This window comes from Macaca mulatta, chromosome 9 (genome assembly GCF_049350105.2).
Source record: "Macaca mulatta isolate MMU2019108-1 chromosome 9, T2T-MMU8v2.0, whole genome shotgun sequence".
Taxonomy (NCBI): Eukaryota; Metazoa; Chordata; class Mammalia; order Primates; family Cercopithecidae; genus Macaca; species Macaca mulatta.
The window spans coordinates 52,281,481-52,307,197 of record NC_133414.1 but is presented as its reverse complement, the minus strand read 5'-3'; the positions used below and the strand labels follow the sequence as shown (position 1 = coordinate 52,307,197).

Below are 25,717 nucleotides of genomic sequence, written 5' to 3'. Positions count from 1 at the left end.
GAGTAGCTGAGACTACAGGCACCCGCCACCACGCCTGGCTAATTTTTGCATTTTTAGTAGAGACAGGATTTCACCGTGTTAGCCAGGATGGTCTCGATCTCCTGACCTTGTAATCTGCTCGCTTCGGCCTCCCAAAGTGCTGGGATAACAGGCGTGACCCACCGCGCCCAGCCGAAACTTCTTTATGTCAAAACCTAAGTCCAAAAAGAAAAAAGTGTCGACCATGATAGGGGCTGTTAGGCAGGGATTTCAAGGAAGTCCTCTCCAAAGAGGTGACATTTGGGCTGAGGCCTGAAGCATCAGAAAGAGGCAGCCAAGCCAGGAAGAGGCAGGAATAGGAAGGTCTGGGGAAAGACTGGTCCTGGCAGGGGAAACTGCAAAGGCAAAGGCCCAGGGGTGATCAGGAGCTTGGCATTTGGAAAAATAAAGAGTCTATGTGACTGGACAGCCTGATAGTGTGGGCGAGTGGGCAGAGGAGGAGACGGTGACAGGGTCTGCACTGGTCAGGCCACCTAGGTCCTGGAGCCCACAGTGAGAAGCATGTGCTTCACTCTGAGGACAAGAGAGAGCCACGGAGAATTTGGGGACAGAGGAAAGTTGGCATTTAATTTTATAGCTTTTTGAGATTGTTTTGTTTTGTTTTCTTACAAACAGGGTCTCAGTCCGTTACCCAGACTGGAGTGCAGCTCGAAATATTTTCAAATTTATCTTGTGGTTTCTTTTTTGATCCAATGATTTAGAGGTGGGTTGTTAAATTTTCACATATTTTCAGATGTCCAATATTTCTTTCTGTTGTTAATTTCTAATTCTGTTTCAGTCAGATAACTATTTGTTTTTCCTCTCTCCTGTCTTCTGATCCTGTTTTTCCATTGACTACCATTTTTAAAATAAACTTATTTCAGTGTGGCATTTACAATCCTATTTTATTATTTTGCTCTATTTCTGACGTATTTTTCAGTGATTGTTCCAGGGATTATGATGTGCTTTTGATTTTTTCCAACGAATGACGGACGAAGTGATAGACTTCTTGCCCCGGATGGGGCTCTGGAGCGCTGCCCGGAGGCAGTGGATGGAGGGCGCCGGGCATGACATCAAGAGCTCTGCAGCCAGGGTCTGGGGCACCCTCTTGTTCCACCTCCCAGGAGGCACGCAGCCAGCACCCGCAGCGGCCTGTGCGCCCCAGCCAGGCTTGACCTCAGCGCTGTGGCAGCCGTATACCTCACCTGGGCAGGCCAAAGGCAAGCAGAGAGCTGGATCTGCACCACGGCCCTGGGGAATGGATGATGTACAGGCGACGAAGCTACACTGTCTTTCCTTTTGGAGGGGGGGAAGAAAAAAGAAAACAAGGAAATGGAAGATTGAAAATGTATGGGCTCTCCTTCCTTTCCTTTGCTCCTGCGTGCTTTCTGGGGTTGAGGGGCGCAGCGAGCTTCAAGACGTGGCCGGGATTCCCCCTGCCTCACCCCCAGTTCCCTGGGAGAGGTCAGTAAGGCCCCTCCCGTGGGCGTCACAGAGACCAATGCGGGTCCCCCTCTCTGGGAAGGGGCGGGTCTGGAGTCCGCAGGGCCCCTCGCAGGCGCTGACGCAGAGGGAAGCTGAGGTGGCACCGTACCCCAGGGCCCCTGCCTGCCTTCTGGGGAGCCTGGTGACCCAGGCAGCCCTGGTGAGGCCGCGGTTGTCTGGGCCCTACCGAGGCCGCCGGGCTCCCACAGGATGGATGCGGACAGTGAGGCCGGGGAGGCCCTGCTGCCCTCGGTACTGTCCCTCCAGCTCCCAGCTTTCGGTGGTTCTCTGGGCCTCCTCTGCAGAGGGTCAGGGGAGCCCATCCTAGATCCTGAGGCGCCGAGTTTGAGGGACCCCAGAGCTCCGGCCAGGCCGCTTCCTTTGCGGATGGTGAAGCTGAGGTCCAGAGGAGTGCAGGGGCAGGTCCCAGGCGCTAGGGAGCCGATCTCGGGGCTGGGGTCATAGGGAGGCTCCTGCGACCTCCAGGGCCTTAGAGCCGGGGAGGATGAGAGACTGGGGGCCTTTCGTCCAACCCTGTGGGTGGGCAGAGGCTCAGCCTATGCCGCAAGGCAAGCTGCTTCTGGCCAATCCGAGCCGCGGCCCCTTTAAGAAGGGGTGGTGCTTCAGCCTGGCGCGAGGGACGCCGCCAGCCTGCATTCCCCTGGAAGCCGAGACTGCGCTTCGGGCGCGGTTCCAGCAGCAGCAGCAGTTGCGTGGTCAGAGCGAGGTTCGGAGAAGCGGTGGTGGTTTCTATATGACGGTGGAGGAAGAGGCAGGTCTTGGAGGTAAGTGGCGGGGGCATGGACCCCGCCGGGAACCCTCCTGGCCTCCCTGCACCTTCCTGGCAGCTCTCTGCTCCTTTCTGGCCGCTCCCTGCTTTCGGGCTCTGACTTCTTGGTAGGCATCTGGGCCCGAGTTGTCTACGTGGGGTCGGTTGTGGGGCCTTGGCCGCGGCAACGTCTGCATCCCAGACAGGAAGGCTATGCCCCTGTCCGACCCGCGTTCAGTGTACAGGAGCGCCCTGGCCTAGAGCCGGCGGTGAAGCGCGGGACCTGGGTCCCTGTGAGCCCCACGGGACTCTGAGCTGGGGTCTAGGGTTATTTTTGATGCCCCAGGACCGTTAGAAAGAGATCTTGCTAGAGCAAGAGACCTTGCTAGAGCAACTACAGCTGTAGTTTCAATTCTTTGAGGAGTCTCTAGCTATTTAGCTGTTTTCCATAGTGTGTATCGTAGTTTTCATTTCCACCTACAGTGTATGTATGAGTTCCCCTTTTTCGAAAAGCACACCCACATTCCTTTTTTTTTTTTTTTTTTTTTTTTGAGATAGAGTCTCGCTCTGTCTCCCAGGTAGAGTGCAGTGGCGCCATCTCGGCTCACTGCAACCTCTGCCTCTCAGTTTCAAGCAATTCTCCTGTCTTAGCCTCTGAAGTAGTTGGAACTACAGGCGCCCACCACCATGCCTGGCTAATTTTTGTATTTGTAGTAAAGACAGGTTTCACTATATTGGTCAGGCTGGTCTCAAACTCCTGACCTCGGGTGATCCTCCCGCCTCAGCCTCCCAAAGTGCTAGGATTACGGGTGCGAGCCACCGCTCCCGGCCCCTCCTATTTTGAAAAAAATTTCTAGGAGTATTCAATAAGTGTGAGATTATCTGCGTGTGGTTTTGAATTACAGTTTTCTAATGAATAGTTAATTTTGAGGACCTTATCCCTTATCTGTTGTTAGATTTTATGTCTGCGCAGAATTGTTCAGGTTCTTTGCGACATATTAGATTGGATTATTTTGCTACTTTGTAGTGTTTTTTTTTGTGTGTGTACACATTAGATGACAACTCTTCATGAATTACCTGATTGCCTGAAGTTTTTGCCTAATCTATAGGATACTTTTTTTTTATTTGGAAAGTAGTTTTCTTTGCTGTGTAGAAACTTTTCAGGTTAATGTAGTCCCATATGTTTATTTTTGCGTTTCATGCATGTAATTTTGGTCACCCATATAAGAAAATATATATCAGTGACAAAGCACTTAATTGTCAATGAGGTTTTTCTTCCAGGGTATTTCTTCCACATTGTGATGTTCTTTATCAAAGTCGGTTGACTATGTCCATATTTGTGTTGGCCATGTTTTTGTCCTCCTTGTTTTTGTCCATAGTTCTAGGTATTTGTTTTTATGCAAGTACCATATATCTGCTGCATAACTACAACCTGGCAGTGTAATTTGATATCAAGCATTGTGGGTCCTCGCTTTGATTGTATTTCTCAGGATTCCTTTAGATATTCATTACTTTTGTGGTTTCCTGTGATTTTTAGCAATATGTATTTATTTCTTTTAACATTTTTTCACAACATAAAGGTCCATAATTAGGGGTACATTTTCATACATGTAGATTGGGTAATGATCAAATTAGGGTACTTCAGGATGTCTATTCTCTCATCTAGGTATTTTTTCTGTGTGTGTAGAGAACATTCAAAATTCTACCTTCTTGCTCTTTAAAAAAATGTAATCTTGTTAACTCCAGTCACCAGGCTGAGGAGGAGAACACTTAGATTTATTCCTATAAAGTTAAGGTAACTTTGTTTCCTTAACCAATCCTTCCCCATTCCCCCTCTATCTCCCAGACCCTGGTAACCAATATTGTGCTTCCTACTTCTTTAAGATAAACATCTTAAGATTTCACATGAGTGGTATCCTGCAGTGTTTGTCTTTCTAGGCATAACTCATTACATTTAACATAATGTTTTCCAGGTTCTTCTGGGTTGCTCTAAATGACACTGTTTCATTATTTTGATGGCCAAATAGTATTCCCTAGTATATGTATATGAGAATTTCTTGATCCCTTTATCTGTGAATGAACAGGTAGGTTGAATGCATATTCAGGAGTGCTAGATGGTATGTTATTTCTTGTTTTTCTATTATTTGCAGGACCCCCAACTGTTTTTTGTAGTGTTAATACTAATTTACATTTCCACAAACAGTTCCACTTTCTGGAAATTTATACCAGGAATTATCTTTTAAATATTTTTATTTTTTTGTAATATTCATTCTAGTTGGAGTGAGATGAGATCAGAGTGTGGTTTTGATCTACCTTTTTTCCATGAGTAGTAGTGTTAACCACGTTTTTGTAAACGTTGGGTCAGTTTCCTGTCTTCTTTGCACAAATAGCTGCTCAGGTTATTTGCCCCATTTTGGACTGGTTATGTTTCTGTTTGTTTGTTTGTTTGCTTTTCTGCTAGCTGGTAGTATTACTGGCTTATACCTTTTCAAAAATAACCACTTATTCACTGTATGTTTGCCCAAACTTTTCTTTTTTTTTTTTTATTATTATACTGTAAGTTCTGGGGTACATGTGCATAACGTGCAGGTTTGTTACATATGTATACTTGTGCCATGTTGGCATGCTGCACCCATCAACTCGTCAGCACCCATCAACTCGTCAGCACCCATCAACTCGTCATTTACATCAGGTATAACACCCAATGCAATCCCTCCCCCCTACCCCCTCCCCATGATAGGCCCCGGTGTGTGATGTTCCCCTTCCCGAGTCCAAGTGATCTCATTGTTCAGTTCCCACCTATGAGTGAGAACATGCGGTGTTTGGTTTTCTGTTCTTGCGATAGTTTGCTGAGAATGATGCTTTCCAGCTGCATCCATGTCCCTACAAAGGACACAAACTCATCCTTTTTTATGGCTGCATAGTATTCCATGGTGTATATGTGCCACATTTTCTTAATCCAGTCTGTCACTGATGGACATTTCGGTTGATTCCAAGTCTTTGCTGTTGTGAATAGTGCCGCAATAAACATACGTGTGCATGTGTCTTCATAGCAGCATGATTTATAATCCTTTGGGTATATACCCAGTAATGGGATGGCTGGGTCATATGGTACTTCTAGTTCTAGATCCTTGAGGAATCGCCATACTGTTTTCCATAATGGTTGAACTAGTTTACAATCCCACCAGCAGTGTAACAGTGTTCCTATTTCTCCACATCCTCTCCAGCACTTGTTGTTTCCTGACTTTTTAATGATTGCCATTCTAACTGGTGTGAGATGGTATCTCATTGTGGTTTTGATTCGCATTTCTCGGATGGCCAGTGATGATGAGCATTTTTTCATGTGTCTGTTGGCTGTATGAATGTCTTCTTTTGAGAAATGTCTGTTCATATCCTTTGCCCACTTTTCGATGGGGTGGTTTGTTTTTTTCTTGTACATTTGTTTGAGTTCTTTGTAGGTTCTGGATATTAGCCATTTGTCAGATGAGTAGATTGCAAAAATTTTCTCCCATTCTGTAGGTTGTCTGTTCACTCTGATGGTAGTTTCTTTTGCTGTGCAGAAGCTCTTCAGTTTAATTAGATCCCATTTGTCAATTTTGGCTTTTGTTGCCATTGCTTTTGGTGTTTTAGACATGAAGTCCTTGCCCATGCCTATGTCCTGAATGGTATTACCTAGGTTATCTTTTAGGGTTTTTATGGTATTAGGTCTAACATTTAAGTCTCTAATCCATCTTGAGTTAATTTTCATATAAGGAGTAAGGAAAGGATCCAGTTTCAGCTTTCTACTTATGGCTAACCAATTTTCTCAGTACCATTTATTAAATAGGGAATCCTTTCCCCATTTCTTGTTTTTCTGAGGTTTGTCAAAGATCAGATGGCTGTAGATGTGTGGTATTATTTCTGAGGATTCTGTTCTGTTCCATTGGTCTATATCTCTGTTTTGGTACCAGTACCATGCTGTTTTGGTTACTGTAGCCTTGTAGTATAGTTTGAAGTCAGGTAGCGTGATGCCTCCAGCTTTGGTCTTTTGACTTAGGATTGTCTTGGCAATGCGGGCTCTTTTTTGGTTCCATATGAACTTTAAAGCAGTTTTTTCCAATTCTGTGAAGAAACTCATTGGTAGCTTGATGGAGATGGCATGAATCTATAAATTACCTTGGGCAGTATGGCCATTTTCACGAAATTGATTCTTCCTATCCATGAGCATGGTATGTTCTTCCATTTGTTTGTGTCCTCTTTTATTTCACTGAGCAGTGGTTTGTAGTTCTCCTTGAAGAGGTCCTTTACATCCCTTGTAAGTTGGATTCCTAGGTATTTCATTCTCTTTGAAGCAATTGTGAATGGAAGTTCATTCAAGATTTGGCTCTCTGTTTGTCTGTTACTGGTGTATAAGAATGCTTGTGATTTTTGCACATTGATTTTGTATCCTGAGACTTTGCTGAAGTTTCTTATCAGCTCAAGGAGATTTGGGGCTGAGACAATGGGGTTTTCTAAATATACAATCATGTCATCTGCAAAGAGGGACAATTTGACTTCTTCTTTTCCTAACTGAATACCCTTTATTTCTTTCTTTTGCCTGATTGCCCTAAGCAGAACTTCCAACACTATGTTGAATAGGAGTGGTGAGAGAGGGCATCCTTGTCTTGTGCCAGTTTTCAAAGGGAATTTTTCCAGTTTTTGCCTATTCAGTATGATATTGGCCCTGGGTTTGTCATAAATAGCTCTTATTATTTTGAGATGCGTTCCATCAATACCGAATTTATTGAGCGTTTTTAGCATGAAGGGCTGTGGAATTTTGTCAAAGGCCTTTTCTGCATCTATTGAGATAATCATGTGGTTTTTGTCTTTGGTTCTGTTTATATGCTGGATTACGTTTATTGATTTGCGAATGTTGAACCAGCCTTGCATCCCAGGGATGAAGCCCACTTGATCATGGTGGATAAGCTTTTTGATGTGCTGCTGGATCCAGTTTGCCAGTATTTTATTGAGGATTTTTGCATCAATGTTCATCAGGGATATTGGTCTAAAGTTCTCTTTTTTTGTTGTGTCTCTGCCAGGCTTTGGTATCAGGATGATGTTGGCCTCATAAAATGAGTTAGGGAGGATTCCCTCTTTTTCTATTGATTGGAATAGTTTCAGAAGGAATGGTACCAGCTCCTCCTTGTACCTCTGGTAGAATTCAGCTGTGAATCCATCTGGTCCTGGACTTTTTTTGGTTGGTAGGCTGTTAATTATTGCCTCAATTTCAGAGCCTGCTACTTCAGGAATTCAGCTTCTTCCTGGTTTATTCTTGGGAGAGTGTAAGTGTCCAGGAAGTTATCCATTTCTTCTAGATTTTCTAGTTTATTTGTATAGAGGTGTTTATAGTATTCTCTGATGGTAGTTTGTATTTCTGTGAGGTCAGTGGTGATATCCCCTTTATCATTTTTTATTGCGTCTATTTGATTCTTCTCTCTTTTCTTCTTTATTAGTCTTGCTAGCGGTCTATCAATTTTGTTGATCTTTTCCAAAAACCAACTCCTGGATTCATTGATTTTTTGAAGGGTTTTTTGTGTCTCTATCTCCTTCAGTTCTGCTCTGATCTTAGTTATTTCTTGCCTTCTGCTAGCTTTTGAATGTGTTTGCTCTTGCTTCTCTAGTTCTTTTAATTGTGATGTTAGAGTGTCAATTTTAGATCTTTCCTGCTTTCTCTTGTGGGCATTTAGTGCTCTAAATTTCCCTCTACACACTGCTTTAAATGTGTCCCAGAGATTCTGGTATGTTGTATCTTTGTTCTCGTTGGTTTCAAAGAACATCTTTATTTCTGCCTTCATTTTGTTATGTACCCAGTAGTCATTCAGGAGTAGGTTATTCAGTTTCCATGTAGTTGAGCAGTTTTGATTGAGTTTCTTAGTCCTGAGTTATAGTTTGATTGCACTGTAGTCTGAGAGCCAGTTTGTTATAATTTCTGTTCTTGTACATTTGCTGAGGAGTGCTTTACTTCCAAGTATGTGGTCAATTTTGGAATAAGTGTGATGTGGTGCTGAGTAGAATGTATATTCTGTTGATTTGGGGTGGAGAGTTCTGTAGATGTCTATTAGGTCTGCTTGCTGCAGAGATGAGTTCAATTCCTGGATATTCTTGTTAATTTCTGTCTCGTTGATCTGTCTAATGTTGACAGTGGGGTGTTGAAGTCTCCCATTATTATTGTATGGGAGTCTAAGTCTCTTTGTAAGTCTCTAAGGACTTGCTTTATGAATCTGGGTGCTCCTGTATTGGGTGCATATATATTTAGGGTACTTAGCTCTTCCTGTTGAATTGATCCCTTTAGCATTATGTAATGGCCTTCTTTGTCTCTTTTAATCTTTGATGGTTTAAAGTCTATTTTATCAGAGACTAGTATTGCAACCCCTGCTTTTTTTTGTTCTCCATTTGCTTGGTAGATCTTCCTCCATCCCTTTATTTTGAGTCTATGTATGTCTCTGCATGTGAGATGGGTCTCCTGAATACAGCAGACTGATGGGTCTTGACTCTTTATCCAGTTTGCCAGTCTGTGTCTTTTCATTGGAACATTTAGTCTATTTACATTTAAGGTTAATATTGTTATGTGTGAACTTAATCCTGCCATTATGATATTAACTGGTTATTTTGCTCATTAGTTGATGCAGTTTCTTCCTAGCTTCGATGGTCTTTACATTTTGGCATGTTTTTGCAATGGCTGGTACCGGTTGTTCCTTTCCATGTTTAGTGCTTCCTTCAGGGTCTCTTGTAAGGTAGGCCTGGTGGTGACAGAATTTCTAAGCATTTGCTTATCTGTAAAGGATTTTATTTCTCCTTCACTTATGAAACTTAGTTTGGCTGGATATGAAATTCTGTGTTTAAAATTCTTTTCTTTAAGAATGCTGAATATTGGCCCCCACTCTCTTCTGGCTTGTAGAGTTTCTGCTGAGAGATCTGCTGTTAGTCTGATGGGCTTCCCTTTGTGGGTAACCCGACCTTTCTCTCTGGCTGCCCTTAAAATTTTTTCCTTCATTTCAAGTTTGGTGAATCTGGCAATTATGTGTCTTGGAGTTGCTCTTCTCGAGGAGTATCTTTGTGGCGTTCTCTGTATTTCCTGGATTTGAATGTTGGCCTGCCCTACTAGATGGGGGAAGTTCTCCTGGATGATATCCTGCAGAGTGTTTTCCAACTTGGTTCCATTTTCCCCCTCACTTTCAGGCACCCCAATCAGACGTAGATTTGGTCTTTTTACATAGTCCCATACTTCTTGCAGGCTTTGTTCATTTCTTTTTCTTCTTTTTTCTTTAGGTTCCTCTTCTCGCTTCATTTCATTCATTTGATCCTCAATCGCTGATACTCTTTCTTCCAGTTGATCGAGTCGGTTACTGAAGCTTGTGCATTTGTCACGTATTTCTCGTGTCATGGTTTTCATCTCTGTCAATTTGTTTATGGCCTTCTCTGTATTAATTATTCTAGTTATCAATTCTTCCACTCTTTTTTCAAGATTTTTAGTTTCTTTGCGCTGGGTATGTAATTCCTTCTTTAGTTCTGAGAAGTTTGATGGACTGGAGCCGCCTTCTCTCATCTCATCAAAGTCATTCTCCGTCCAGCTTTGATCCGTTGCTGGCGATGAGCTGCGTTCCTTTGCAGGGGGCAATGCGCTCTTATTGTTTGAATTTCCAGCTTTTCTGCCCTGCTTTTTCCCCATCTTTGTGGTTTTATCTGCCTCTGATCTTTGATGATGGTGACGTACTGATGGGGTTTTGGTGTGGGTGTCCTTCCTTTTTGTTAGTTTTCCTTCTAACAGTCAGGACCCTCAGCTGTAGGTCTGTTGGAGATTGCTTGAAGTCCACTCCAGACCCTGTTTGCCTGGGTGTCAGCAGCAGAGGCTGCAGAAGATAGAATATTGCTGAACAGTGAGTGTACCTGTCTGATTCTTGCTTTGGAAGCTTCCTCTCAGGGGTGTACTCCACCATGTGAGGTGTGGGGTGTTGGTCTGCCCCTAGTGGGGGATGTCTCCCAGTTAGGCTACTCAGGGGTCAGGAACCCACTTGAGCAGGCAGTCTGTCCGTTCTCAGATCTCATCTTCCGTGTTGGGAGATCCACTGCTCTCTTCAAAGCTGTCAGACAGAGTCGTTTGCGTCTGCAGAGGTTTCAGCTGCTGTTGTTGTTGTTGTTTAGCTGTGCCCTGTCCCCAGAGGTGGAGTCTACAGAGACAGGCAGGACTCCTTGAGCTGCTGTGAGCTCCATCGAATTTGAGCTTCCCAGTGGCTTTATCTACTTAAGCCTCAGCAATGGCGGGCGACCCTCCCCCAGCCTTGCTGCTGCCTTGCCGCGAGATTGCAGACTGCTGTGCTAGCATTGAGGGAGGCTCCATGGGCATGGGACCCTCCCAGCCAGTTGTGGGATACAATCTCCTGGTGTGCCTGTTTGCTAAGATCCTTGGTAGAGTGCAGTATTGGGGTGGGAGTTACCAGATTTTCCAGGTGTTGTGTGTCTCAGTTCCCCTGGCTAGGAAAAGGGATTCCCTTCCCCCTTGCGCTTCCCAGGTGAGGCGATGCCTCGCCCTGCTTCAGCTCTCGCTGCTCTGGCTGCAGCAGCTGACCAGCACTGATTGTCCCGCACTCCCTAGTGAGATGAACCCCGTACCTCAGTTAAAAATGCAGAAATCACCTGTCTTCTGTCTGCCCAAACTTTTCTTATAATTTTTAGTATACTTTTTCATTGTGTTCATTGTTTCCTTTGCTGGGCCCAAACTCTTTGGTTTGACGTGGTCCCAAATGTGTATAATTTCTTGGTTAGCTGTGCTGTTGTTTACTAATCAAGGAAAAAAAAATCAGCAAAGGAGTTCATTGTCAATTATTTTTTTCCCTTGTATTTTTGTTACTTTTTGCATACATGAGCAAAAAGTGAGCATACATCCGAGTATATGCACATCCCTAAGTATATGCACACCTGAGGTTGTCTTTATAGTAACTTTATGGTTCCAAGTTTTGTGTATAATCATTAATCCTTTTGAGTTGATTATTGTGTATTTAGTACCATAAGAGTCTTGTATTTTTCTTTTGCATATGGATATCTAGTTTTTGAAACCTTTTCCATTGTGTCATTTTGGTGGTGTTTTGAAAAATGTGTTCACTCTATATAAATTTATTATTGAGTGTCCTCATTTTGCTTATTGGTCTGTGTTTCTCTGTGTATGCCAGTAACATATGGGTTGGTTAACTAGGGATTTTCATTTAATTAGAACTCAGGGAATGTGATGCATCCTGTATGGTTTGTATTTCTCAGGATAGCTTTGGAAATTCAGGGTGTTTCACATTTCTGCATAAATTTTGGCATTGTTTCTTTATATTTCTTAAAACACTATTTGCTATATACTAAATGTATATATTTAGAGGGTACAAGGAAGATTTTGATACATGTATATGTTGAGTAATGATAAAGTCGGGTTATTTAACATCTCTATACCTCATATAGTTAATATTTTTTGAGTGGTAACAATATTCAGAATCTTTCCTTCTAGCTACTTTGAAACATATGATACATTAGTGTTAAGGCTAGTCACCCTGCTGTGGAATGGAAGACCAGAATTGATTACTGTTTTCTGAGAGTAAGTTTGTACCCATTACTGATTCCTTCCCAGACCCCCTCCACCTCCCCGGCAGCCTCTGGTAACCCCTATTGAACTTTCTACTTCTAGGAGACAAAACTTTTTTCAGTCTACATGCCTGCGATCACATGGCATGGGACTTTCTCTACCAGGCTCATTTTTTAGACCTGATGTTCTCCAGATTTCTTTATGTGGCTGCAGATGGCAGGACTTCCCAAAGCTTTGTGGCTGAAACATATTTCGTGGTGCATCTGTACAGCAGTTTCTTCATCCCTGCAGCTGTGTACGGACAGGTAGGTTGGTTCTGTACCTTGGTCACAGCTACAAGTGCTTTAGTACCCATGGGAAGGCAGATAGTTCTCTTCAACCTAGGGATTTCAACTGCTTCAAATGTGGAACCAGTGGTGGGGGCTGCAAGCTGACATGGTAGTTCTACTGTGAATTTTTTCAGGAACCTCTAGCTGTTTTTTCATAGTGTATATACTAATTTACAAACCCACCAATAGCGTGTAAGAGGTTACCCTTCTGTAAATTTATACTGGCTATCACCTTCAAACATTTTGTTTTGTTTGTTTTTGATAGTATTCATTCTGAGAGGAATGAGATGGAATCTTGGTGTGGTTTTCATGGACATTTTTGTGAGGATTAGTGATGTGGAGAAAATTATTTGAGAAATCCCCACATTGCTTTCCATGGTGTCTGAACTGGTTTGCATTTCCACCAACAGCAGACCAGCATCCCTCTCCTCCCCTGCCTCACCGGCATTCATTCTTGTGGACTGTGTCATAATTTTCATTCTGACAAATGTAAAATGCTATCTCATGGACCTTTTGCTTTGCATTTTTCTGATGATTACTGAGGTAGAGAAATGTTGTCCTGTCCGTTGGTAGCTGTAAACCTTTGAGATGGCGTGTTTTCATGCCCCTTGCCCTTTTTCTTCATTGAGTTTTTGTTTTGCTGATTTATTTACTTAACATATTTGAGGTACATTCTCGATATTAGACTTCATCAGGTGCATATGTGGGAACATTTTCTCCCGTTGTGTAGGCTGTCTGTTTACTCTGTTGGTAATTTATTCTGCTGTGCAGCAGCTCTTTTGTATATTAGGTCCTACTTGTCAATAATTGTTTTAGTTGCACTTGCTTTTGGGGACTTAGGCATATCCATGCTCTGCCAAATCCTCTGAAGAAGGGTATTTCCTAGGTTCTCTTGCAGGCTTTTCATAGTTTGAGGTCTTGCATTTACATATTTCATTCATCTTGAGTTAATTTCTGCACATGATGAGACACAGGGGCCCGCCAGTTTTTCTTCTGCAACTGGCTAGACATTTATCCCAGCGCCATCTATTGAGAGGAGGGAGTCCTTTCTCCAAAGCTTAGTTGTGTGGATTTTGTTGAAGATCAGATGCTGTTTGGGGTGCAGGTTTACGTCGGGGTTCTCTAATCTGTTCCACTGCTCTGTGTGTAATGGGGTCCTTAGCTTTTCAATGAAATTTAAAATCGGGAAGTGTGACACAACTGATGTAGTTTGGATTTCTCAGGATTGCTTTGGAAATTCAGGGTGTTTTGTGGTCCATATGAATTTTAGCCTTGCGTATTTACATATTTTTCAAAAGGTTGGCCACATAGTAAAGTTATACAATGGGGGAAGTTAGAATGGGGCGTTTTGGTTAATGCAGACACAGAGGAATGGTAAAATCAGGATATTTAGAGTCTCTGTTGTCACAAACAGTTGTTCATTTCTTTGTGGTGAAAACAATTTGGAATCTTGCATTTGCAAGAGTCTGTATTATCACAAACAGTTGTTAATTTCTTTGTGGTGAAAACATTTGGAATCTTTTTTTCCAGATTTTGTGAAAAAGGTATAATGTTGTGTTAACCTCTAGTCACTGTACTGTGGAACAGAGAGGAACATCTCATTCATCTAAGTGTAACTTTGCACCTATTTCTGATCCCTGCCCATGCCCCCTCTTCCCCCCAATATCTAGTAGCCACTATTGTGTTCTCTAGATCTATGCAATAAAGACTTTTATTTTGGATTCTACGTGAGTGAGATGTGGCAAAGTTTTTCTTTCTCTGCCTGGCTTAGGTCATTTACCATGATGTCCTCCAGGTTCAACAGTGTGGCTCCAAATGATGAAATTTCATTCTGTTTTTCTGGCTGAAGAATATTCTATTCGTGTACATCCACCACAGTTACTTTATCCCTTCATCTGTGGATGGACAGGTAAGTTTATCCTTTATCTTGGCAATTGTGAATAGTGCTGCAGTCCACATAGGATGGCAGATATCTCTTGCATGGACTGATTTCTTTTGCACTGAAAGTGTACTTAGTAGTAGAATTATTAGTGAATTCTAGTAGTTGAATTGTTAGAACTACCACTGCAGTGGTAGTTGTAGGTTTAATTTTTGGAGGAACCTCCCACTGGTTTCTGTAGTATGTACACTAATTAACATTCTTATCAAATGAGTTCCTTTCTGGAAATTTACACCAGCATTTTTGTCTCTTTTAATATATTTTATCGCTTTGGTAACATCCATTTGAATTATAGTGAGATGATATGTGTGCTGTTTTGATTTACATCTTTCTCATCATTTGTGATGTTATCCAAGTTTTAAAAACTTGTTTTCAATGTTATGTCTTCTTTGCAGAAATGTCTATTCAGGTTATTTTGCCCCATTTTGTTTGGTTATTAGTTTCTCTTTTGTGTTTTTGCTGGTAAGTAATGTTAGTTGCTTAGACATTTTGAAGACAATCTTTTTTCAGATGTGTGTTTGCTGAACCTTTCTTGTAAACTTCAGGATAATTTTTAATTTTTTTTCATTTTTTTTTTTTAATCTGCTTGGGCACAAACTCTAGAGTGTGATGAGTCCCACATGTGTCTGTTTTCTTGGTTCCCTGTGATGTAGGTGACTGATGAAGAAAATCAAATTATAACCAAACTAATCCATCACCCATGAGTTTTCCCCCTGTATTTTTTGTTTTGTTTTGGCATACTGTGAACACAGATCCACGCTGACCTAAATATACCCACATCGTATGTCTTCTCATTGGAGGAGCTTGATGCTTTCAAGTTTTGTGTATGAGTTTCTAATTCATTTGAGTTGATTGTTGTGGCTTTTATACAACAGGGGTCCTATTTTATTATTTTACATAGGAATATCCAATTTTCAAAACAATTTATTAAACAGATTCCCCTTTCTTCATTGTGTTTTTTGGTGTTCTTTTACAAAATGTGTACACTACCTAGGAATTTGGGTTTGTGATTGAGCTCCCTTATTCTGTCTGTTGGTTTGGGTTTCTTACTTAATGCCAGTCATCTATTGTTTAGATAACTAGCTTTTCAATATATTTTGAAATGGAGGACAGTGATGCATCCCATGTGCTTTGTATTTCCAGGATTGTTTTAGAAATTCAGGATGTTTCATGGTTCCATGTGAATTTTAGCATCATTGGCATCTTTTTTTTTTTTTTTTAAAGAAATCGCCCTAGAGTGTATGTATATAACTAGAGGGTGCAGGAGCCATTTTGATATAGGTACACCTAGCATATTGATCAAATCACAGTATTTAGCGTCTATGAAGTCCTCTAAGTGTTACTTGACTATGGAGAGGATATTCAGCATCCTTTCCAGCTATTTGAAAAATTCGCTACAATATTAACCCTAGTCACCCTGCTATAGAAGAGAAGGGCCGGATTGATCTCAGTTTTCTAAGTGTAACTTTGTACCCATCACCAATCCCTGCCCAGGCCCCCTCTTCTCCCCAGCCTCTGGTAACCACTGTTGAACTTTGTACTTCTATGAGGTCAAGTATTTTAGATTCCACATGCGTGTGTTTTAGATTCCATATGCGTGAGATTATGCAGTATATGCCTTTCTCTGCCTGGCTCATTTCATTTAACATAATGTCCCCCAGGTTTTTCCACATGGCTGCAAATGACTAGATTTCACCCATTTCTATGGTTGAAGAATATTCCGTTCTGGATGAACATTGCAGTTTCCTCATCCCTTCATCAATGGATGAAAAGGTAGGTGTATTTCCTATCTTGGCTATTATGAGTACTACAGTATACAGGGCAAGGCGGGTAGCTCTTCCACATAGGAATTTCATTGGCTGTAAATGTACAGCCAGTGGTGGGTGGCTAGATGAAATGGTGTTTTTACTTTGTTTGAGGAGCTTCCAGCTGTTTTTCCTAGTCTGTGTACAAATAGACATTCCCACCAATAGTGTATGAGAAGAGTTTCTGCAAGTCTATACTGGTGGTTTCCTTTTCAAACTTTTATTCATTTATTTATTTTTTTGTTTTCGGTAACATTCATTCTATGTGGATGGAAGTGGTATCTCAGTGTGGTTTTCCTTGACATTCTTGTGAGGATTAGAGCTTTGGAGAAGCTTTTCTTTTACCTGTGAGTCAATTTCACATCTACTTTTCAGACATATCTATTCAGGTCATTTGCCCAGACTTAACTTGGGTATTTGTTTTTGTTTCTTTTTGTTTTTCCCTCACATGGTACTGTTAGTTTCTTACACATGTTTTATAATGACCCCTTTCAAAGATAGGATTTTCCCTAGTTTTCTTTCAATCTGTGAGATGCTTTCTCTTCTGGTTCATTGTTTCCTTTTCACTACATAAGAGCCAATGTTTTCCATAGTCCCACATGTTTATATATTAGTGGTGATTTGTGTGTGCAATTAAAAACAGTGAAAAAGATTGCCAAACCATGGCATTGTCTATGGGTTTTTTTCTTCTAATTTTTCTTTTATTTTTCTTTTTGTATTTTACATTTTGCAACTTGTGTGTGTAGATTAGTCTTCTAAAGTATACTCTCACTCTGTGTTTTCCTGAGAGAAGTAAGTGGTTTCAAGGTTTAGTTTAGGACTTCAGTGTAATTTACCTTGACTTTTGTCCTATTTCACTGTTTTTCATGTGGTTATCCAGTTTGCTCAAAATTGTTTATTGAACAGACTTTCCTTTTCCCATTGTGCCTTTTTTTGTTATTTTGAAAAATGTGTTCCCTGTATATACATTTGGGTGGCATATGGGACTCCCTCATTCCGTCCATTGGGTAGCCTTTATATTTTTATTCCAGTAGCAGATTGTTTGGATAAATATAGTTTTTAGTTGTTTTGTCTTTTTGCCCACTTAGTACCTTTAGTCTCTTGTGTATGTTAGATAACAGTTCCTTTCAGATACATGATTTTCCGTAATTTTATTCCAATCTGCAGGATGCCTTTTCTTTGGGTTCATTGTTTTCTCCTTGTTTAGAAATTTTAAAGTTGTCCCTTGTCTAACATGTTTATATTTGCTTTTGTTAGCAGTGATTTCTGTGTCCCATTGGGAAATAAGAGAGATGGCGAAGCTATCGTATTATTTATCATTATATTCTCCTTAATTTTTTCTTTTTGCAACTGGTGTGCACAGATTCAGGTTTCCCCAAAATAGACAGTCACCCTATGTTTTTTCCTAGGAGTTTTTTTTGGTTTCAGGATTAGACTTAGGTGTTCAGTTTATTTTGTGTTGATGTTTGTGTCTCGTGCAACATAAGGGTCTTTAGTCCTTTGCATGTGACTATCCAAGTTTCTCAACCTGGGTGCCTTTGGTGTGTTTCTAAAAAATGTGTTTACTCTATATAATTTTGGTCTGATTATCTGGCTCTCTCATTTAGTCTGTTTGGTTATCTTTCTGTGTTTATGCCATTAATGGATGGAGAGGATCGGTGTTAAGTTTTATTTTGTTCCCTTTGTGTGTGTGTGTGTGTGTGTGTGTGTGTGTGTGTGTTTAAGCTTTCAACCTTGATTTTCTAAAAGAATACCTACTTTTGCTGTGATTAACGATATTACGAACACAGTACCAGTCAGGTGGTTCATCAATTTAGAATCAACAGGGGTAAACGTTAATGAAATAATAGAAATCAGAGAGATATTTATCAAAAGAGCGCTCTAATACACAAGTAAGTTCCAGTATAAAAAGTTTCAGTAGGCCAGGCACGGTGGCTCATGCCTGTAATCCTGGCACTTTGGGAGGCCGAGGCAGGCAGATCACCTGAGGTCCAGAGCTTGAGACCAGCCTGGTCCACATGGTGAAACCCTGTCTTTACTAAAAATACAAAAATTAGCCAGGCGTGGTGGTGTGCGCCTGTAGTCCCAGCTACTCGGGAGACTGAGGCAGGAGAATAGCTTCAATCCCAGAGGCGGAGGTTGCAGTGAGCCGAGATCATGCCATTGCACTCCAGTCTCGGGGACAGAGCGAGATGCCATCTCAAAAAAAAATAAAAAATAAAAAAGAAAGGTAAACAAATGTCACTTAAACTGTGTAAGAGTTATAAAGTAGTTAAACATTACCCCCAAAATTTTGGGGTGATATAAGATCATTAACTGGATTGAGACACGCAGAATGCCACAGACAAATAGGACATATGGATGTAAAAGTACAATTTACAAATATTAGAAGCCATTGTATCAACACATTAGGATATTGTAGCATGACCAGACATCCTTTGTGGCAGGAGCGCAAGTGAGGTTCAGCATTAGGGAATCCACTAATACTATTAAGCACATTCATAGAGTTGATGAGAATGCCATGTGTTCATCATCATGGATGTAAAAAGACGTTGTCAGGATTCTACAGCACAGTATATTTTAAAAATTTAACCAAATTAGAATTGCTGTAAAAATGTATAAAATATTAAATGGATTTGTACAAATAAAAAACCCCACAATTTTAGAAAAGTATATTTAACAGTATGAAGAGGTCAATGATTGTTTAATCAGTTGATAAATTGAGCTTTACTGCAATATAGCTACTATCTGATTGTGCTCTGGAGATTAGAAAATTCATTGTAAAGAAGAATAAATAAAAATATGCATGAAAGTCTGAATATAAAAAATAACTTTTCAGACCAGGCGCGGTGGCTCACGCTTGTAATCCCAGCACTTTGGGAGGCCAAGGCAAGCCTAGATCACGAGGTCAGATCGAGACCATCCTGGCTAACACGGTGAAATCCCATCTCTACTAAAAATACAAAAAATTAGCCAGGCATGGTGGCTGGTGCCTGTAGTCTCAGCTACTTGGGATGCTGAGGCAGGAGAATGGCATGAACCTGGGAGGCCTAGCTTGCAGTGAGCTGACGTTGTGCCACTGCGCTCCAGCCTGGGTGACAGAGGGAGACTCCATCTCAAAAAATAAAAAATAAAATAACTTTTATTTTCATGTATTGTAAATACTTGGAAATTGAAAGTGAGATGTTGATTCATGACTGAGAGAACAATGAAGTATAGAATTCAAAAAATAGAATTAAACATATATGGAAATGTGCTGTACAATAAAAGCAGCAGTGGTAACAGAGGAGATGTAGGCTCTAAGTATCTCACTGGAGACTGAAGCCCACAGATATGCAGCAAAACCTTTGTCTCCCTGATGTTTTTGCCTCCTGTTGGTCGTGTGCTTTCACACATCAAGAGAGGACATTTAACATTTGAGCCTGAGTGTCTTTTGCTGTTGTCTTATAGGTGATACTTTTGCTGGGATAATCCATATTGTAATATGTTCTTGGGCCCCACAGGATTAGTCTTGGTCATCTAAGATGTTACTGACATTTTATCACCTCAAGATGTTACCGACCTTATCACCTTCAACTGACTTATATTTATTCTTTGAAATAACCAGACACACACATTGTTTCAGCAATTCTTTCAGTTGGTGATTTTCCTGGTGCAGTACTCTGTGAGGTCACCTCCCCTCAAGTGGACCCACGGGTGGTAACAAACAGTTTATAGGAGGGACCAACCATGTGTGGACATGGAGTGGGTCATTTCAAGGTGAGGTAGTCAGCCTGTACCCTAAAATGGCACAGACAGGAGAAGCCACAATCCTTTAGAGAGAGAAAAAAATTACAAAGTATAGATATCCTTTGTTAAGAGAAACAGACCATCTTCAGAGGATGTAATAGTAGTAAAATGTGTTCTTATTGTTCAGCTCCCACTTATGAGTGAGAATATGCAGTGTTTGGTTTTCTGTTCCTGTGTTAGTTTGCTGAGGGTCATGGCTTCCAGCTTCATCCATGTCTCTGCAGAGGACTTGATCTTATACCTTTTTATGGCTGCATAGTATTCCATGGTGTATATGTAGCACATTTTCTTTTTCCAGTCTATCACTGATGGACATATAGATTGGTTCCATGTCTTTCCTATTGTGAATAGTGCTGCAGTAAACACATGGAGCAGATGGTGCTCACAGCAAGATGGACCTCTGAGCAAGATGAGCTCCAAGCATGTTGAGCTCAGAGCAGATGGAGCTCCAGAGGAGAGATGGAGCTCTGAGCAATATGAAGCTAGGAGCAGATGTTGTCAGAGTAAGATGGAGCTCCAAGCATATGGTCTCAGAGCAAGATGGAGCTCAGAGCAGATGGTGCTCAGAGCAAGATGGAGCTCGGAGTGATTGGAGCTCTGAGCAAGGTGGAGCTCAGAGCAGATGGTGCTCAGAGCGAGATAGAGGTTAGAGTGATTGGAGGTCCGAGCAAAATAGAGCTTGGTGCAGATGGAGCTCTGAGCAGATGGAGTTCAAAGCAAGATGGAGCATGGGGTGATTGGAACTCAGAGAAGACAGAGTTCAGACAAGAAGGAGCTCCAAGCAAGGTGGAGCTTGGAGCCGATGTTTCTCTGTGTAAGATGGAGCTCAGAGCAAGATAAAGCTTGGACTCACTGGAACTCCGAACATTGCTTTGAGCAGTTGGAGCTCTAAGCAAGATGGATCTCTGAACAAGATGGTCCTCAGAGCAGATGGAAGGCTGAGCAATAAGGAGCTCTAAGCAAGATGGGACTTTGGTGCAAATATTGCTTGATTTTAGATATAGCTCTGAGCAAGATGGATCTTGGAGAAGATGGAGCTTTGAGCAACATGGAACTCGTAGCAGATGTTGCTCAGGGTAAGACGGAGTTCCAAGCAGATGGTACTCAGAGCAAGAGAGAGCTCAGAATGATTGGAACTCCAAGCAAGCTAGAGCTCAGAGCAGATGGAGCTCTCAGTAAGGTGGAGCTCAGAGAAGATGTTGCTCACAGTAAGATGGAGCTCCAAGCAGATGGTGCCTAGAACAAGGTGTAACACCGAGTAGATGGCGCTCAGAGCAAAATGGAGCTCAAAGTGATTGGAGCTCTTAGCAAGATGGAGCTCAGAGAAGATTGAGCTCAAAGCAGATGGTGCTCAGAGCAAGATGGAGCTCAGTGACTGGAGCTCCAAGAAGTAGGTTTGAGCAGATGGTGCTCAGAGCAAGATGGAGGTCAGAGTACTTGAAGCGCTGAGCAAGACGGAGCTTGGAGCAAATGGAACTCCGTCCGAGCAGATGGGGCTTAGAGCAGATGGTGCTCAGAGCAAACTGGAGCTCAGAGTGATTAGAACTATGAGCAAGATGGAGCTCAGAACAGATGGAGCTCTGAGCATATTGTGCCCAGAGCGAGATGGAGCTCAGAATAGATGGAGCTCTGAGCAGGATGAAGCTCGGAGTAGATGGTGCTCAAAGTAAGATGAGCTCTGAGCATATGGTGCTCCTAGCAAGATGGAGCCTGTCAGAGTGATTGGAGGTCGGAACAGATGGAGCTCACAGAAGATGTTGCTCACAGTAAGATGGAGATCCAAGCAGATCGTACTCAGACCAAGATGGAGCTCCAAGCAGATGGTGCTCACAGCAAGATGGAGCATAGAATGATTAGAATTCCAAGAAAGATGAAGCTCTGTGCAGATGGTGCCGAGAGCACGATAGAGCTTGGAGTGATTGGAGCTCTGAGCAAGATGGAGCTAGGAGGAGATAGAGCTTTGAGCAGGAAGTACCTCCAAGCAAGATGGAGCTTGGAGCAGATGTTGCTTGGTGTAAGATGGAGCTCAGAGCAAGATGGAGCTTGGAGTGATTGGAACTGTGAACATTGCTCTGAGCAATTGGGACTCTGAGCAAGATGAATCTCTGAGCAAGAAGGAGCTCTAAGCAAGATGGAACTTGGAGCAGATGTTGCTCGGTTTTAGATGCAGCTCAGAGCAGATGGTGCTCAGAGCAAGATGGAGCTCAGCGTGATTAGAGCTCCAAGCAAGATGGAGCTCAGGGAAGATGGAGCTCAGAGCAGATAGCGCTCTGAACAAAAATAAGTTCCAAGCAAGATGGAACTTGGAGCAGATGTTACTCGGTGTAAGACGGGAGCTCAGAGCAACATGGCGCTTGGAGTGATTGGAACTTAAAAACATTGCTCTAAAGGATTGGAGCTCTGAGCAGTTGGTACTTGGAGCAAGATTGAGCTCGCAGTGATTGGAGCTTCGAGCACAATGGGGCAGATGCAGCTCTGAGCAAGATGTAGCTCAGAAAACATGTTGCTCATAGTAAGATGGAGCTTGAGCAGGTGGTGCTCAGAGCAAAACGAAGCTAGAAGTGATTGGAGCTCTCAGCAAGATGGAGCTTGGAGCAGATGGATCTCTGAGCAAGATGGAGCTTGGAGCAGATGAAGTTCTGAGCAAGAAGGAGCTCTAAGCAAGATGGAGCTTGGAGCAAATGTTGCTTGATTTCAGATGGAGCTCAGAGCAGATGGTGCTCAGAGCAAGATGGAGCTCAGAGTGATTGGAGCTCTGAGCAAATGGAGCTCTGAGCAGAGGATGCTCAGAGAAAGATGGAGTTTGGAGTGATTGGAGCTCTGAGAAAGATGGAACTTGGAGCAAATGGAATTCTGAGTAGATGGAGCTCTGAGCAGATGGTACTCAGCGCAAAATGGAGGTCAGAGTGATGGGCGCTCTAAGCAAGATGGAGCTTGGAGCAGATGCAGCCTCAAACAGATGGCGCTCAGAGCAAGATGGAGCTTGGAGTGATTGGAGCTCAGAACAAGATGGAGTTCACAGATCAGACAGACCTCTGAGCAAGAAGGAGCTCCAAGCAAAATAGAACTTGGAGCAGATGTTGCTGGTATAAGATGGAGCTCAGAGCAAATGGTGTTCAGAAGAGCAAGAGGGAGCTCGGAGTGATTGGCACTCTAAACATTGCTCTGAGTGATGGGAGCTGTGAGCAAGATGCAGCTCAGAGCAGGTAGGGCAGAAAAGGAGCTCTAAGCAAGAGGGAGTTTGGAGGAGATGTTGCTCGGTGTTAGTTGGAGCTCAGAGCAAATGGAGCCCATAGTGATTACAGCTCCAAGCAAGGTGGAGCTCAGAGCTCATGTTGTTCAAAGTAAGATGAGCTCTGACCAGATAGTGCTCAGAGCACAATGGAGCAGGAAGTGATTGGAGCTCCCAAAAAGATGGAGGTTGGAGTGATTGGAACTCCCAGCAAGACAGAGCTCAGAGTAGATGGACCTCTGACTAGATGGAGCTCCAAGTAAGATGAATGTCTATGCAGATGGTGCTCACATCAAGGTGGTGCTTGGAGTGATTGGAGCTCCCAGCAAGATGGAGCTTGGAGCAGATGGAGCTCTGGGCAAGATGGAGCTTGGGGTAGATAGAGCTTGGAGCAAGAAGGAGCTCCAAGCAAGATGGAGCTTGCAGCAGGTGTTTTTCAGTGTGAGATGGAGCTCAGAGAAGATGATGCTCAGAGCAAGCTTGAGCTCAGAGTGATTGGCACTCCCAACATTGTTCTGAGCCATTGGAGGTCTGAGCAAGATGGAGCTTGGAGCAGATTGTGCTCAGAGCAAGATGGTGCTCAGAGTGATTGGAGCTCTGAACAATCTGGTGCCCAAAAAAGATGTTGCTTAGAATAAGATGGAGCTCTGAGCCAATGGTGCTCAGAGCAAGATGGAGCTCAGAGTGATTAGAACTCTAGCAAGCTAGAGCTCAGAAAAGATGTTGCTTAGAGTAAGATGGAGTTCCAAGCAGATGGTGATCCAAGCAAAATGGAGCTCAGAGTGATTGGAGCTCCGAGAAGATGGAGCTTCGAAAAGATGTTGCTTAAAGAGTAAGATGGAGCTCCGAGCAGATGGTGCTCAGAGCAAGATGGAGCTCAGAGTGATTGGAGCTCCAAGCAAGCTGGAGCTCAGAACAGATGGAGCTCGAAAAAGATGTTGCTTAGAGAGTAAGATGGAACTCCAAGCAGATGGTGATCAGAGGAAGATGGAGCTCAGAGTGATTGGAGCTCTGAGCAAACTGGAGCTCGGAAAAGATACTGCTTAAAGATGGAGCTCCAAGCAGATGGTGCTCAGAGCAAGATGGAGCTCAGTGTGACTGGGGCTCAGAGCAAGCTGGAGCTTGGAGCAGATGGAGCTCAGAAAAGATATTTCTTAGAGTAAGATGGAGCTCCGAGCAGTTGGTACTCAGAGCAAGATGGAGCCCAGAGTAATTGGAACTCCAAGCAAGCTGAACCTCAGAGCAGATGGAGCTTGGAAAAGATGTTGCTTAGAGAGTAAGATGAAGCTCCAAGCAGATGGTGATCCGAGCAAGATGGAGCTGAGAGTGATTGGAGCTCCAAGCAAGCTGGAGCTCAGGGCAGATGGAGCTTAGAAAAGATGTTGCTTAGAGAGTAAGATGGAGCTCCAAGCAGATGATGCTCACAGTAAGATGGAGCTCAGAGTGATTAGAGTTCTGAGCAAGCTGGAGCTCCGAGCAGATGGAGCTCAGAAAAGATGTTGCTTAGAATAAAACGGAGCTCCAAGCAGATGGTGCTCAGAGCAAGATGGAGCTCAGAGTGATTGGAGCTCTTAGCAAGCTGGAACTCAGAGCAGATGGATCTCCAAGCAAGATGGAACTCAGAGATGTTGCTCACAGTGAAATGGACCTCTGAGCAGTTGGTCCTCAGACCAAGATGGAGCTTCGTGCAGCTGCCGCTCAGGGCAAAATGGAGCTCAAAGTGATTGGAGCTCCGAAGAGGATGGTTTTCTGACCAGGTGGTCCTCAGAGCAAGGTATACCTCCATGCAGCTGGTGCTCAGGGCAAAATGGAGCTCAAAGTTATTGGAGCTCCAAAGAAGATGGATCTCTGAGCAGATGGTGCCCAGGGCAAGATGGAGCTCAGAGTGATTGGAGCTCTGAGCAAGCTGGAGCTCAGAGCAGATGGAGCTCTGAACAAGATGAAGCTTGGAGAAGATGTTGCTCACAGTAACATGGAGCTCAGAGCAAGATGGAGCTCAAGGTGAATGGAGCTCCAAAGAAGATGGATCTCTGAGCAGATGGTGCTCAGGGCAAGATGGAGCTCAGAGTGATTGGAGCTTGAAGCAAGATGGAGCTGGGAGTAGATGGTGCTCAGAGCAGGATGGAGGTTGGAATGATAGGAGTTCTGAGCAAGATGGAGCTTGGATCAAATGGAGCTCTGAGTAGACAAAGCTCCGAGCAGACGGTGCTCTGAGAAGATGGTACTCTGAGCAAGATGCAGCTCAAAGGGATTAGACCTCCAAGCAAGATGGAGCTCAGAGCAGATGGAGGTCTGAGCAAGATAGAGCTCAGAGCAGATGTCGCTCAGAGCAAGACAGAGCTCCGAGCAGATGCTGCTTAGCAAGAGGGAGCTCAGAGCAGATGGAGCTCCAAGCAAGATGGAGAACCTTGAAGATGGTGTTAAAGGCAAGACAAAGCTCGAAGTGATTGGGCCTCTTAGCAAGATATAGCACTTGGAGTAGATAAAGCTCTGAGCAAGATGGAACTTGGAGCAGTTGGAGCTCTAAGAAGATGGTGCTCTGAGCAAGATGGAGCTTGGAGCATGTGGAGCTTGCAGTTATTTGAGCTCCGAGTGAAATGGAGCTCAGAGCACATGGAGCTCAAAGCAAGAGAGAGGTTGAAGCAGATGTTGCCTGGAGTATGAGGGAGCTCGGAGCAGTTGGAGCTCTGAGCAGATGGAGCTACAAGCCAGATGGAGCTCATAAGCAGATAAAACTTTGAGCAAGATAGAGCTCTGAGTGAGATGGAACT

At 43.1% G+C, this 25,717-nt stretch overlaps 1 protein-coding gene and 1 long non-coding RNA gene across 30 annotated transcripts in view; one reads left to right on the top strand and one right to left on the bottom strand.

The window, feature by feature from the left end:
• The first annotated feature begins 591 nt into the window (after positions 1–591).
• Positions 592–25,717, top strand: part of LOC106996136 (uncharacterized) — an 83,153-nt gene continuing 58,027 nt past the window's right edge. For 6 of the 29 annotated variants that reach the window (XM_077946252.1, XM_077946253.1, XM_028826246.2 and 3 more), the window contains exons 1-3: positions 1,587–2,288; positions 13,977–14,090; positions 15,782–15,893. In XM_077946252.1, the coding sequence (XP_077802378.1) occupies positions 2,009–2,288; positions 13,977–14,090; positions 15,782–15,893 (506 nt within the window). In that variant the 5' untranslated portion in view covers positions 1,587–2,008. Of the gene's footprint in view, positions 2,289–11,777; positions 11,865–11,954; positions 12,158–13,952; positions 14,091–15,781; positions 15,894–25,717 lie in introns of those variants that run through there. The other 23 variants (XR_013398009.1, XR_013398010.1, XR_013398011.1 and 20 more) reach the window with 13 other exon arrangements.
• Positions 910–2,050, bottom strand: LOC144331105 (uncharacterized). The gene is made up of 2 exons (XR_013398019.1): positions 1,691–2,050; positions 910–1,314 (listed from the first exon to the last, which is right to left on the bottom strand). It is a non-coding gene; the product is annotated as an uncharacterized LOC144331105 (long non-coding RNA).